Below are 16,066 nucleotides of genomic sequence, written 5' to 3' on the forward strand. Positions count from 1 at the left end.
CGTATATTAGATTGGATAATACTACGGTCCCTTGGACTTTTAAATGCACGATATTTGAATCTCTAATTTAATTTTGTAAGTAAAAGTCTTTCTGAATAAATTATATTGTAATGGTTATCCAAACTTTTTAAACATACTAGTTTTAGGGATGTATTCTGGACACACACTGCCTGTGTGAGCTACTTGAATAGTCCATTAGAGAAATTTATTTTGATTTTCGAATTCACATTAGTAAAAGAGATTAAAAAAACAATTAAATAGATGCATAATTTTTAATAAAGTGCATTTAAAAATAGATGTATCTGGCGTGTTTCCATCACAAGGTACGGTTTTGTAAAACGTTTTATACTTATAAATATAATCGAACATGCCAAAAGAAATATTTTGAGTAGAATAAATCAAATAGAGTACTAATTAGGGTGTACCTATGGAATAAAAGAAAAGGATATTTACGTAAGTGCTTATTTAAGCATAATTATTTCTGTAGTGGTTCTTTCAAATATATTTAAAAATAAATCAAATAGCAAACTAATTTTAGTATACATTTGATAAGGAGAAAAATATTTGCTTAAGAGTCTATTCGAGAAAAAATATTGCAGTGGAGCAAAACACAAAAAATTAGTTAAACGCATGTTAAAAAACAAAAAATTTAGTTAAACACATGTAACTAAAAATATATACAGGATTGTAAGAAAACCACTTGAGTAAAGGTATATTAATAAAATATATTTTAACTGGAAAATAATTAAGGGCACATGGAACAAAAGTAAGACAATGAAAAAAAAAGAAAAAAATAAACGGGGATGAAACTTAGATTAAAAAAATCTATCAAAAATTTAAAAATATCTATATGTGTTTAAATATATGACTATTGAAGTAGTGCTGTTGTGTTGCTTGACGTTTAGGGTTATTTTAACCAATGGTTATTAAGGATATGAAGTTGTATCAAAGATATTTATTTTTAAAGGTCTACGTCCATTTATTGAAGTTGTATAATTTTCAGCCACTTGTTTCTATATTTAACATTTAGATTACAATAATGTAGGATTTTATTTATGTTATTCACTAAAACAAGTTTTTTATTGCAAGTGTTTGAAAAAAAAAAAGAAAAAGAAAAAACAGCAAAGAGCCAAAGCGGCTCGTTTTGGACGACTAAAAAAAAGCCGTAGAAGCCATGATGGCTCTTATATATAGATTTAATTATAATCTTGCTAGTATTTTAATTATGTCGCTAGTATATATAAAAAATTATGTTGCGAGTATATTAATAACTCTAAGAAGGAAAAATTTTAAATCGTGCCATTTCGATAATTATGTATTTGATATTGAACAAGAAATGACATAATTTGAGGGATTTGATTCATTGAAAGAAGGTTAATGATCCCACTTATTGTGGAGTAAAATATCTATCGTCTTTCTTACATATTATCTTAAAATTGACTTATACAATAAATTCAAATCAACAATATCATTATCATGGTTATATTGTCATCACACTTATGCATTAAGCCATATGTAGAATATTCACAAATTGCAGCCATATTTTTAATCCGCAAACATAATTAAATCACATGTCTCATTAACTCAAGAAATAAAGCACCTAAAACTCATTGTTTTGCCTATCTTGAGATGGAAAATAGCCTCATATTAACTCTTTATATATTTAAAATTTAGAATTAGGGCAGAATTAGAATTTAGGATTTAACACGTACGAAAAACAAAGAAATGAAAGAGCAAAAAAAAGCACCAAAATTAACGGTAAGGACTACAAAAAAGTGAATGTTATAATTTTCATCCACTTGTTTATATATTCAACATTTAGATTATGAGGATGTAGGATCTAGGATTAGGAGTACGATAAAAAAGGAAAAAATTGTAGCATAAGACATTTCATAATCTATCTATGTTATTCACTAAAACTCATTCTTTTTATTTCAAGTGTTTGAAAAAGAAAAAATATGAAGAAAAAAAGCTAGAGCCAAAGCGGCTAGTTTTGGACGACAAAAAAAGGAGCAGTACATGCCATGATGTCTCTTCTATATATGTATGTCTAGGATTCTTTTAAAAGGAATGCAATCTTTTTATTATTTTGAGTATGTTTGGTGCACCATATTGTATTGTATTGTATTGTACCATAAATATTGTATTGTATTATATAATTTTTATACAATAGGGTTTTTGGTTAGTGGTATTATTAAACATTATACTATTTTTACCATTATAATCTATTTGCGTATTAGTATGTAATAAGATAAAGTTTAGGCCAAATCATAACTAATTCGACTCTAATCTCGACCCAAACCTAACATTTAGAGTAAGCAAGGGAGAAAGTAGACTTGCTACATAGGGGTCTTTTTGCAAAAAAAAAATAAAAATAAGGTCAAATTGTAATTTTCAAAAAATAAGGGGCAAAAATTTAATTTTTAAAAAGTTGAAGGGTCAAAATATAAGTTTGAAAAGTTTAGGGGGGAATTTAAGTTTTAAAAAGTTTAGGGGTCAAATATAATTTTGAAAAGTTTAAACCCAACATTACTCTAGTCCCGAAACTGAAACCCAAGGTCGGTCCCAAAACCCAACCCCGAGCCTTGAGTTTTGTGAAATATTTTATATGCTTTTAATATGTTATTTTAAGTTAAATTGCATAATACGGTCTAATACATAGTTTTTTTCCGTATTAGATATCATACTTTGTATTGTATTAATTTTAAATCTCGTATTAAATTATATAATATATAAATGTCACTAGACATTATATTATTATTAAACAATACAATACAGAGTGCTTATACAGTACAACAAACTTGCCCCTAGTGAATAAAAATAAAAGAATTTATAAATGTAAAGAATTTTATTCTATGAGGCATTTCAATTAACAATATAAATTAAAACCGTGTAATATTGAAATATATTATTATTTATAATTTAACTAATCACTAAAACCGGGTAACATTGAATATATGATTATCTATATTTTAACTAATAATTAAAACTAAGCAAAAAAAGTTTATTTACTTAGCATGTGGGTGGTATGGTAGAAATATCAACCATTCCTTTCTCCTTTTCATCACTACTAAACAAAAGAATGGACAATTATCTTACTTTGCATCGTACCGAATAGTTTTAAAGAAATTTAGAGCAGTTCACTCTTTCTTTCCTTTTATCCTATCCATTCATTCGTTGGTATGGCCGATCTCTAAAAAAGTAGGATCATTTTTTGACCATTTGAGTTGATCAAAGCATTAAAAATGTATATAAAATAAACAATTTTTAATATAAATTTTATAGTTAAAAATAAAAAATTACTCATAATTTATTTTTTTAAGTTTATTCTCAATAAAAAAAAAAAACTAAACAAAGAAAAGGGATTGGCCCTTTTATGTGCCTTTCACGTACAAAACCCTATACCGTCTCCTCTTTCAGAGACGTCGCCCTCTCTCTCTTCTCATTTGGAAGTAGCACGTACGGCTGAGTGTAACCCTTTCAGCTAAATTTGTACGAAACTCCATGTTACATGGAAAAAGCGAATGGATCTGAAACCTCGACGATGTTCCAAGTAAACCGTCGGGCATTCCAGCCACCGGTACCACACATTTTTTTTATTTTTTATTTTTTATTTTTTTCACTTTCTCCATGTTTCGCTTTTAACAATTGGTATTTGGTATTCATATATTTACTTGTTCTCAGAATGGAAGTCCGATTACTGGAGAAACTGAGAGCCGGCTCGAATCTCCAGGACATTTCGAGATATATGTAAGAATATCTCAACTTCTCATTTATGAATAACAGCTTTAAGATTAATGATTTTGTGTTTTAAAAAAAAAAAAAATAGAATATTGATGATTTTGTTGTATTATCGTTGATTTCGTATTGCACAAAACACACACACACACGTCAGATCCGTACTTGTCCGGTCGTGCTCCCCACTTCTGTGAGGAAGGGCTTTTTTGTACTTTTAAAAGAGAGTTTTTTGTAATTTGCACCGTTAAAGTTTTGTTTAGTTCATATTCATAATTCAAATTTTTTAAATTTTTATAAGAGAAAACGTAATTTAACTTTTTAAATTCAGATTTTTATGAGCAAAACAATCCGAAAAAGTTTTATTTCTATTCTGTAAAAATATTAAACTATTGTAATATACGCTCAAAAATAAAGAGAAGAATAAAATGTGTTTCTTTTAAAGGAAAAAAAAAGGTGTTATATAAAAGAGTTATTCCGAGTTAGTGGCCGTGGTTAGTTCAATGAGAAGCCCGGAGGTGACCATGACCATATCAAATATGTACTTGCCCAGTTTTTGAGTGTTGGAAAATTCGTCTCTTTGAGACTCTAAATTGCAAACTTGAACTAAAAATAATGCCCATTTAAATTTCAACGTATGTATTAAGTGATAAGTTGTTATTATTTTAGTGATAAGTGTCTAAAAATTACCATATTAATAGATTGCGTCAATCAATAAAAGAATGACAACTTAAAATGTTGTAATTGAAATCAGACTCGGTACCACTAGTATTATGCTTTGTACGAATGATTTTTGTTCAGTAAATTGAGGTTTTTTTTAAAAAAAAAAAAAAAAAATGCTATCTTTCAAACAACTAAAAAAAAACATTGTTTGAATGTAACAGCGAAGGGCAGAAATCACTACTTCTAGCTCAAAAGTTTCTCTTGATGATAAACAGCAGCAAATAGGCCAAAAGTTATTTGTTTCATCAAAGGAAATCGGTAAAAGTGGCACTGGTACCGTTGTGTACGAGGGGATTTATGATAATATAGCAGTCGCTGTGAAACGCATTCTACAAAGTCATGATGATCAGGCTGACCGAGAAATCAAGATTTTCATAGCAGTTTCTAAAGAAAGCAAAAATGTTATAAGATACTATGGGGCGGAACGTGACAAAGACTTTATTTATCTTGTTTTGGAGCGTTGTGATTGCAATTTGGATGACCTCATCCAAATATATTCTACGGATTCCTCTCAAAATAAGCCTGAATCAAAAGAGTACTTGGTGGAACTGCAGAATATTTTAGGAGGTGTGAAGCTGTGGGAAGAAAATAATGTTCGTCCATCACATTTATTACTGAAATTGATGAGGTTAGTTAAAAGTTCCTTTAATCATCACTAAAGAACTTGTGTTGTGTTAAGTGTAGCTAAAGACAATTAAGGTTATCAAACTCAATTGGACTTTGAATGAATTATCTTTAAGGTCCTTTCCATTTCGGAGTAGATTTATCATACTAAATTGTAATCTCACCTTATACATAATTTTGACTTATGATCTCACAGGGACATGGTTTCCGGGCTTGTTGTTCTGCATGAGTCTGGCATAGTTCACCGAGACTTAAAGCCACAAAACATTTTAATAGTAAAGCCACAAAACATTTTAATAGTTGAGGAAAACCCAACTTTATGTGCAAAGCTTGCTGATATGGGTAACAGCAGACAACTTCGTGATGATAAGTCTTCCTTTACTAACATTTCACGTAAGTACTCCCATTTCACTATTTTAAATATTCTACATATAACATAACAATCGCAACCATGGTCGATCAAATTAATTCTCTCATTGATTAACATAATATATGTCTAAAGAACATGATATAGTTAATGTGATAAGAAGAACAGCGCCTCTAATTAATCATGCAACTTCAAATACTATTGAGTTGAGCATGTGACCATGTGAAGACTATTATAATCCTTGGATAGAACTCATCCCCAAAAGCTAGCTGCCCAAGTGGTTATAAACTCACATGCTAAGTCCAATTTAGCAATGTGGGACTCAACTAGGATCCTAACACACACTTCCGACACCGACGTTCACAGCGGCCCACTCTGGATGGCCCACTCTGGTCTTTTCAGGTCGCCCCTTCCGCAACGTGGGCCTGAGGAGGAGCATGCTCTGATACCAATTGTTAGAACGCTTGGGTAGAACTCATCCCCAAAAGCTAGTTTGTAGGGAGAGGGTGCCCAAATGTTTATAAACCCACATGCTAAGCCCATACTTTAGCAATGTGAGACTCAACCAAGGTCCAAACATACCACCACGCTTCTGATATCGACGTCCACGGCGGCCCACTCTGGGCGGCCCACTCTGGATGACCCACTCTGGCCTCTCCAGGTTGCCCCCCCCTAAGTCGCCCCTTCCGCAACATGGGCCTGAAGAGGAGCATGCTCTGATACCAATTGTTATAACCCTTGGGTAGAACTCATCCCCAAAAGCTAGCTTGTAGGGAGAGGGTGCCCAAGTGGTTATAAACCCACATGTTAAGTCCATACTTTATCAATGTGGGACTCAACCAAGATCCTAACAAAGACACATTAACATAACTTTTCAAGTAATCACATTAAACATGGTGGACCTTATTTGAACCTGATTAATCATATCTTGTCCCTACAAATCTGTGTTTTCCATTTGGAAACCCAAGTGCGCATATTGTAGCTAGAAGCTACTACGAATTGATGTTTAATGACATTTTTACTTAACCAATTTTTAACTGCTTCTAACTGCCTTTTATGCTAGTTTCATGCATGTTTTTCCAAATTAACTATAGGTAGTGGCACTATGGGCTGGAAAGCGAGAGAATGCCTTCTTGCAGAAGAACGGTGGCGCCCAACTGCAACTCTTGCTGATCAACTCTCAAACACTGAAGTTCAACGCCTAACACGTTCAATGGATATGTTTAGTTTAGGTTGCCTCCTCTTTTATTGCATCACTGGTGGTATCCATCCATTTGGAGACCATGATGAACGTAATATGAATATTAGAACGGAAAATGTGAAGAACATGGCTATGATACAGAAATTTCCTGAAGCTTTTCATCTTATTTCTCCTCTACTAGAAGCTGATTATAATAATAGGTGAGAATATATAATTTCCTTCAACATGGATTGTACATTATATGTATGTTTTGGAACTAATTACTAATTATTAATCTATTAAGTTATGTCATGTTCTGACTAGGTTGTGCTGTTGTTTTAGTAATTTGAGAACATTGGAGTAGGTTTGAAAGTTTTACTTGAGTAGAATGAAACTCAGCATCTGTCTTGAATCCTTGATTTCTTAATGAAAAAAACACTTGTTATTCTCGGCAGGCCAAAAGCAAATGAGGTGTTGCGCCATCCACTGTTCTGGGATGCGAAGAAGAGACTTTCTTTCCTCAGCGACATTAGTGACAGATTAAGCAAGAACTCTAATATTTCCAATGTGCTTGAATCTACTGCAAACACAATTTTTGAAACTGAAACGATGTGTTGTTTTTTAAATGTGGTTCTGAGATGGAACAAAAAGGTGCATGCCGAGATAATCAAACATGTTAGCACGAATGCAAAAAGTACTTACAACTTTAGCAGCGTTGGAGACTTGTTGCGATTGATTGGAGAAATTTTGAAGAATTATCAACAACTCCCAGACACTATTCAGGTGATTGTCCCATTAGTATAGGAATCTCATATATCATCACATAGATTGAAGTTTTTCATGGTTAATATTCACTTAATTTGGTGGCGGTTATTTTAGATACTTGTTGGACCGCAATATGAAGGACTCAATGACTATTTTACAAGGCGATTCCCAATGCTCTTGATTGAAGTGTACAAAGTTGTGTATACACACTGTAAAGAAGAAGAGTACTTCAATAAATATTTCAAGGAGATTTAATAATTAAGTTAAATTTGTAGCTGGCTGAGGGATTGATGAAACTAGATTCTGATTGCAAGTGCCCATAAGTATTTGTAATTGAACTATTTTGTGTATTACGGGCCAACCGTATGTATTTGTAATTCAGTTTGTGTGCTGTTGCAAATTATGTGGTATTTCGAATATTTGCGTGGTCAAATTGGTAGAGATTCTTTCTCACCGTTAGTTTCAAAATGAAAAGCTTTTTCATAACACTTTGGCAGGTTGGTTCGCAAGATTCTTATTGTTCGATATTGTTAGTGACTGCCGAGCAAGTCCCTAGAGCTTTCATTAGCTTGGTTGTTTACACAGCCCATATGCACCACTAAATGATCCATGCACGTACGGGAAATAGGCATCATCTGTTTTTTCTTTTTTTAGGCGTGTATTTTAGGCCATGGGATTACACATCATAGCAAAAAGGGTTTAAATGAATTGTGCGCCGCTCTTTCTCTCCCTCTTTCTCTCTCTAGGTGTTTGTGCGCTGTTTGCTTTTCTATTTTAGGGCTAGAGTCCGGCGCTACTCCTCGGGTGGCCATCAGACCACGACCCTAGAGAAGGGGTTTTGGGTTTCATGGCAATGATTACGGTGGTGATGGCAACTTCATGAGCAGAGGGGAGGGATATGGGAGGTGCTGGCTTTTTGGCTAATCATATTGGACACGCCCGATTTTTGGCTTACCTATAACCTCACAATCTTGATTTTATTATCATGGTGGTTATGGAGGTGGGAGTTGTGCGTGGATGAGCACTCAACATCAGTGGTGGAGTTGTGCATGTCGGTCATTGCTGATCTATCCTTTATGGTCTTGGTAGCCATCTTATTGTCGATGATCTTGTCTGTGTGATTGAGGAATTTTTTCCCGTTTTTAGTTTTTATTTTGATATAATAAAGGCGATGTTGATTCTATCGTTTTAATATTTATGTTTTCATCAAGTAATGAAGAAATCGTCCCGCCCTATTTGTGGTGGTGCTAGGTCTATCTCGCTAGGTTTGATCCTATGCGGTGCTATAAGTACCCTAGTGCTCTGAGTATTTTCATCTTGGTTGAATGATTTTGTCCAACGACTGTAGTACTTTTGTTAAACAAGCTTTTGTCGCCCTTGATTATTAATATTTCGAGCGGGTCACTAGCCTTTATGTCTCATTCGTCATTACTGATGGATCCAATTTTTGTCTGTGATCGAATACCCTTATATTTGCTGGTCATTTGCGGCTATTTTAAAGTCTATATTGACTTAATCATTAAATGAAATTTCCCCATTAAAAAAAAAGCTAAAATGATTGTGATTCAAACCACTGGAAACAAAACGGCATAATAATTTGAATGTTTATGTTTTACTTTTATGCATGGGCTTTAATCGTTTTTTAAGGACACTGATTTGCACCATTAGATATGTAATCTCCAGGTCTATAATGCATGCCCTACAGATGAGGAGAGAACCCGTTTCTTGTTGTAGCCTTGTCTTAATTTTTTTATTTTTTTTTTCAGGAGATAGAAAGATAGAAAGAAAAAAAATCAAGATTTCTTGATGCGATAAATGTAAATTTGTTGTGTTTCCACGAGCAAAGTGCTATAATGCGTGATGTTGAAGCCGGGTGTAGCTCAATTTCAGCTATGCAAGCTTCCCACTGGAGCAAACTTTGTGCCCAAAACTTGGTAGGAGTTCCAAGCAAATGGGAGCTGCCCCAAAACTGCTGCCCACGCCCCTTTTTGTTCTATAGGGACGCTGCCTTGCTGCTCATTTGATCAACACATCATAATTACACATTTATCTTTCTTTCTTAATTCATTTTGAATGTGTTAGGATATATTTTGGGTACTGAAAATTTTGTTTTTAATCTACTTAGGTTGTGTTTGGTTGAGAGAATGAAACATAATGGAAAAGAATGAAATTTCTTTCTTATGTTTGGTTGGTTTTAGAAAAAGAATGGTCATTCAATAACTATATATTATATAAATGAATTATAATATTAGTATATTTTTATTATAATTAATAATATGATATGATGTAATATAGTTTGAATTATAATATTAGTATATATTATATTTTTATTATAATTAATTATATGATATGATGTAATATAGTTTTATATGATATAATTGTAATATCATAATTAATAATATAATAATGTAACACCCCGGAGAATTAAATGTGATTAATTAAGATAATTAAGATTTATTAGTATGTCTGATCTGAATTAATTAATTGGTTATTAATTAATAAATGTTTCTGACGTGTAAAGTTGAGTAATTCTAAGGTATTTAAATATTCTCAGTATTTATATTTTAACCCAAAAGTGTGTATTAACACATTTCTGTACTACATTTTTAAATTTTGTAACACCTGTCCATTTCTTTTTCTTTTTCCTTTTCTTTTCTTTTCTTTTCTTTTCTTCCTTTCCTTTTCCTTCCCGTTCACTCTCTCTCTCTCACCCTCACTCTCTCGTTCTCTTACACTCACTCTCTTTTTCCCTCGTTTTTGTCTCAAATCAAACCGGATTCGAACCAAGGAAAGATTTAAAGAAGTTTTCAACGTTAAGAGAAGGATTCGAGGTAAGATTACTGAAAGAACCTATCTTGAATCTCAAGTTTTCAAATTTCAAAACTTATTTTTGGTTTGAAATGGATTTTGAGTAAAACTATGGTAGAAATTGGAGATCTTGAGTTCTTTGGACTTATTTTAGGACCTAGAACCCGGATCTAGTGGTTGTCCCTTGAGATATTTTAATTTGGGACTGGATTTGCAGGTTTTTGAACTGATTTCTGTGAGTTTTCTCGCATTGGTGTTCTTCATCGGTCGACCTGTGCGGTTGACCGGATTGCATTGGCTTGACCGGTCGACCTGTGCGGTCGACCAAATTGCACACCACCGGTCGATCGGTGGTGACGCACTACTCTGTCATCGGTCGACCGGTGTACACGGTGTTTGACCCTGTTTGGCCTAAAAATGTTGTTTTGACCTTTGTTCTCAAGGAGGACCCAAATTAGCTTCATTTGGGGACCTAGAGTAGATAAATTAGCATCTTTAATCCATGTTTTGAGATTGAAAACCCTTGAAATGATGATTTGATACATGAATTGATTAGGGCACACTAATAGGAAATCAAAGGATATGATTGAGTTTGAATTACTTTAGGAATGAGATTGGAATCCTAAAGTATTGTCTTTTAATAGTACTAGTTGAGGACTCAGATTGAGTGGCTTGAGGAAGCAGAAGCCGGAATAGTGCACCGCTAGCCACAGGTTTGATAATTACGAGGTAGGATTTCTATCCCCTTTTCCTTGTGAGCCTGATTTTCAAAAAGAGTTTTGGCCTTACAAATGTTTTAAGGAAAGGGGCTTATTTGTGAAAGAAAAATCTTTGAAAACTGTGGCTTGTTGTAGTTCACAGAACCCATGGCTTGTTGTAGTTCATGGGGACCCACGGCTTGTTATAGTTCGTAGGATTATAATAACAATTTCATAAAATTTAATGAACGATTTCTTAAGGTAAGAGATCTTGCGAACCGGTAAATTGGCTGATGGCCTAGATAGGATGTGGAGAGTGCACCCTCGGAGGCAGAACCCAAAACCCGGCCCGGGAAGGCTTGTGCACGTGGTTGTGTAAGTAATTTGTATAAATTACTTGCTGATGCCTGTAATACGGTAATTTTCAATTATATTTCCTTTGAGAAACATGATGTGAGGTTCCGGCTGTTGTGTTGGAACTGAATGTCTCATTTATTTACTTATTCATTTAGTTATTTACCGCTTTCTTATTTATTTACAAGTTTATTTCAAATTATATCCTACTGGGTCTTTCGCTCACGTTTTACTGTTTTATAAATGTAAACCCCTCCCAGGCGAATCTAGGAGCGGTGCAGAGTAGCTGGATTGTTGCTACCGTTCGATCAAGTGAGGATTGTGTTCATCCTCTTGAATAAATGTAAGGATTTGTAAACTCTGATATATTGAATAACTAGACTGTGGATGGTGTCTGTAATATTTTATTTACATGTCATGTATGTACGGTAATGAAATCCTGTGGAAAGACCCTGTAATTTATTTTAATTGAGTGTGGGGCTCGTTGGGAATTTCTTTTATTTTCACGCGTTTAACCCCTAATCAAACTCCATGTCACCGACCCTTGCTCCGGGGCGTGACAAATAATTATATTAATAACTATCATATTAGTATCGTATTTTATACGATATTACATGATATACTATATAATACATATATACCAATAATGTATTATATAATAGTGTATTCTATTATATATTCATAATATAATTACAAATATCAATTAATGTGTAATAGACAATACAAAATATAATTATATTAGATATTTTACGGCGGTAATATTGCAATAAATAAAATTACAATAATACTAATAATTGCAAGATTATTATTTTGTTATGTTACATTATAAATACAATAATAATAATACAGTTACTACTATACTTATACGTACTAACCATTATAATAATAATATTATAGTTATATTACAGTATTTATATTGATGTAAGTTATATATTATATATATATAACAAGGTATTTTTGTCAACGTTTTCGCTTATTTAATGTTTTTATTTTGTCATAACTCTATTATTTTGTTGTATTTTGACTGAATTCCTCACCGTTGATGCGCTTGTCACATTGTAAATCATGATTCCACTTGTCATTTACGAGTTTATATTTAAATCCCTTCCTCGGATTTATCATGTCGGCCACGATCTTTTACTATTTTACTGCAAAGTTCAAACCCCTGTGCCCACCAACTGCCCTTTTCATGTCCTTTTTTTTGTTTTTTTTTTTGTTTTGTATCTCTATTTCTCTTCACTTGCTTTCTCCTTTTCCTTTTCTCTTTGTATATGCAAATGTGAAATTTCCACCACCCACTTGACACTCTCTCTCTCATTGTATAAGCTTTCTCGGCGTGACCATATTCAAGAGTTAAAAAATGATATTATATAGCTTAGATCTAAATTGGTTTGTGTCCATCAAATAGTAGTTGAAAAAAAAATTGCAAATTTTTCTCATTGAAAATTAGTAGGTCAACAAAGCTATTCAACTTTAGAAACCACCATTGCCATATTTTCACTCTCTAGTCTCCTCTTTCATTTGTTTCCGTATTGCAGGCATCAACAAGTAGTTTATACTATGATAAATTACTTACACAACCACAAGCACAAGCCTTATTATCCTCGGGCCGGGTTTCGGGTTCTGCCCCAAGGATACACTCTCCATATCTTGTCTAGGCCATCAGCCGGTTTACCGATTTGTAAGATATCTTATCTTAAGAAATCATTCATTAAACTTTTTAAAATCGTTCATTAAAATCGCAATAGCTAACAACAAGCTATCGTGTTAAAATATTTTTCTTTCACAAACATGCCATTTCTTTAAAATATTTACAAGGCCAAAACTCTTTTAAAATCAGGCTCACATAGGAAGGGATAGGAATCCTACCTCACGAATAGCAAACCTGCGGCTAGCGTTGCTCTATTCTGGCTTCCACTTTCTCGAAGCCTTCAATCCGAGTCCTCAGCTAGCATTCATACAAAACATCACTTTTGGATCAAACTCTCATTCCTAAAGCAAAATAAATGACAACATGCACCATGATTTCCTTTTAGTGTGCCTTAGTCAAATGTCAAATTTCATAAATCATCATTTCCAAGGTTTTTGATTTCAAAATATGGATTAAAAATGCTAATCCATTTATCTCAATACCCCAAATGAAGCTAATTTGTGTTCTCTTCGAGAATCGAGGTCAAAATAAGGTTTTTCAAGCAAAACAGGGTCAAACCCCGTGTACACCGATAAACTGGTGACAGAGCAATGCAAAACCACCGGTCGACCGATGGTGTCCAATCCGGTCGACTGGTGGGATCAATGCAATCCAGTCGACCGGTGGAGAATAGCAGGGTGAGAAAACACACCAAATCCTCCCAAAAACCTATAAACATATGCCCCAAATCAAAATATTTCAAGGGAAAACACCTGAATCCAGGTTCTAAGTACTAAATCAAGTCCAAAGAACCCATGATCTCCAATTTCTACCCTGATTTTTGTCAAAATCCATCAAAAATCCATTCCGAACCAAAATAGGGTTTCTAAATCCAAAAATCCAAGAATCAAGAGAGGTTTTTTAAAAATCTTACCTCAAATCCTTCTCTTCACGTTGAAAACTTCTTGAAATTCTTCTTTGGTTCGAAATCTGGTTGATTTTGTGACAAAACGGGAGAGAGAAAGTGAGAAGCAAACAAGAGAGAGAGAGAGAGAGAGAGAGAGAGAGAGAGAGTATGAGGAACACACGGGAAGGAAAGAAAGGAAAGGATGAAAAGAAAAAGAAAAGAAAAGAAAAGAAAAGAAAAGAAAAAAGAAAAGAAAAATAGATGTCCAAACATTTAAAAATAACCGTCCAGAAAATGTGTCTACACACACTTCTGGGGTAAAAATGTAAATACTGAGAACATTTAAATTCCTAAGAAATATTTAATTTACACGCCAAAAATATTTATCAGTCAATAATTAATTAAGTAATCCAAATTAGGCACACTAATAAATCTTGATTATCTTAATTAACCTTATTAAATTCTTCGAGGTGTTACAGCTCCACCCCCTTCTCAAGAATTTGCACTAAAACCATGCACCGTCCTCAGTCTGGGCCTAATTTTTTAGTTTCGGTCCAGAACTGTGAATTCTCATTGTGTTCGGTTTCTATACATCACCGATTATCGAATCGACTTACTTTTCATATCTTAATTCTTTATTCCTCATGAAAAACCGGTTTTAACTCAAAGTCTCAAACTAAATTTCGGCAGAGTTCCGCCTATTTCTCCATGTTTCCCGAGCTAACCGTAGCTCGTTTTATCCATTGTTTCCACCATCAAACACCATTCATATACTTTCTCTTTCAATTACATCACAATTCTAGGGTTTTCTTATATTTCCATAAAAATTCTCCATACCAAAAGTTGATAGACACAAAGATCAATTAACCTAGAATCTATCCTTAATTCATCAATTTTTAAGTTCCTTAACCACTACAAGCTAACTACCATACTTAAGTGAAATTTTCCTCATGCTTTCTATCACCACCCACGTGCAGCCATAGTGAAGAAATGAAGGGGAAAATTTGAAATCTCACCTTAGAGAGTGAAGAACAAGCTTCAGTGATGCTATTCCTCAGTAATTCCGTTGATTTCTGCTTAAATCTCATTTTTCCTCACTTTTGAATTTTTTTCCTCTCTTTCTCTCTTGGCTGATGCTCTTTATTCTTATGCATGAGAAATGAACATTTCTCACGTGATATACCATTAATGAACCGACCATACCTACAGCGAAAGTCCAAAAATGCAATTTTGATTTTTCCAAAAATATCTTTCATTTTCTTCTCCTCTAAGCTTGGCCGGCCACCTATGGATGCCACATGGCTCAATCTTAGCCCTTCATCCAATTTTTTACTTTTAATCTCAACCATTGATCATTTAATAATTATCCTATTTTGGTTCAGTTTAATTCCTATCCATTATGCATTTTATACACGTTTTTCAGATAGATGGTCAACTTTGTCAACCTTGACCATTCTTGACTAACTTTTTGAGGGTGACATTTTGGTCGACTCTTGGTGATCGGTGTGAAAATATCACATATTTTCTACTCGTAAGTGCACGAGGTTGACAAGTAATAACGTAGTGAGTGAGTGTCGTGTCCCACGAGGATTATGTTCCTAAAATCTAGCTAAGTACTACAACTAGAATAACCTAATTTCATCCAGACAAGTCCAACATAAGAAGGAGATCAATCAAAACAAAAATAAAATGCTAAACTCCTTAAATGAGCAAATTACACAATGGAAGACATTTTTGGGATCGAAGGGGGCTCTAATGATAAGGTAGCTAGGGTCCTTGATTTTACCTTGCCTAGTTATTCTAATCCTTTTTAATGTTATTGATTTCCCTCAAGCCAAACATTAATCATAAATTTCCTAAAATAATCCAACTCCCTCTCTCGAGTGCCGAGTTAAATATATGTAAAATCACCTAATTAATTGTAATGACCGAGAAAAATTTAGGTCTAATCCGGATAGTCCGGTATTTGACCGAAATCCTTTCCGAAATAGTAAGTAGTAGAATTTTGATGTAATCAAGAAATTGTTATGTAGAAACTTTATGTACGGGATAAAATTTTCCGGAATATGTAAAGTTATAATACGAATATTCTGACAAAGGAAATTTGTAAATATCAATTATGAATAGTAAAATATAAGTAAAAGTTAGAAATTTTAGCGGGTACATTTTAGTTATGAAAAACTGAAATATTTGGTTTGTGACCAAATGATCAGCTAGAAAAAGAGTATAAATATTAGAAGTAAGGAAAATAGCAAAAGTTCCTAAAACAAAATTT

General features: G+C 33.4%; 1 protein-coding gene across 1 annotated transcript; it reads left to right on the forward strand.

Moving 5' to 3' along the window:
* The first annotated feature begins 3,440 nt into the window (after positions 1–3,440).
* On the forward strand, positions 3,441–7,649 carry LOC21398008 (serine/threonine-protein kinase/endoribonuclease IRE1b). The gene is made up of 7 exons (XM_010110993.2): positions 3,441–3,580; positions 3,685–3,750; positions 4,620–5,086; positions 5,279–5,475; positions 6,544–6,850; positions 7,085–7,412; positions 7,509–7,649. The coding sequence occupies exons 1-7, from the start codon at positions 3,512–3,514 to the stop codon at positions 7,647–7,649; spliced, it is 1,575 nt and encodes a 524-aa protein (XP_010109295.1). The 5' UTR covers positions 3,441–3,511.
* The last annotated feature ends 8,417 nt before the right edge of the window (positions 7,650–16,066 follow it).

The sequence above is a fragment of the Morus notabilis genome, unplaced genomic scaffold (assembly GCF_000414095.1).
Source record: "Morus notabilis unplaced genomic scaffold, ASM41409v2 Scaffold1199, whole genome shotgun sequence".
Taxonomy (NCBI): domain Eukaryota; kingdom Viridiplantae; phylum Streptophyta; class Magnoliopsida; order Rosales; family Moraceae; genus Morus; species Morus notabilis.

Coding starts and splice junctions, on each gene's coding strand:
- LOC21398008 (XM_010110993.2), top strand. CDS start 3,512: ATGGAAAAAGCGAATGGATCTGAAACCTCGACGATGTTCCAAGTAAAC. Junction 3,581..3,684: donor GTCGGGCATTCCAGCCACCG/GTACCACACATT, acceptor ACTTGTTCTCAG/AATGGAAGTCCGATTACTGG. Junction 5,087..5,278: donor TTATTACTGAAATTGATGAG/GTTAGTTAAAAG, acceptor ATGATCTCACAG/GGACATGGTTTCCGGGCTTG.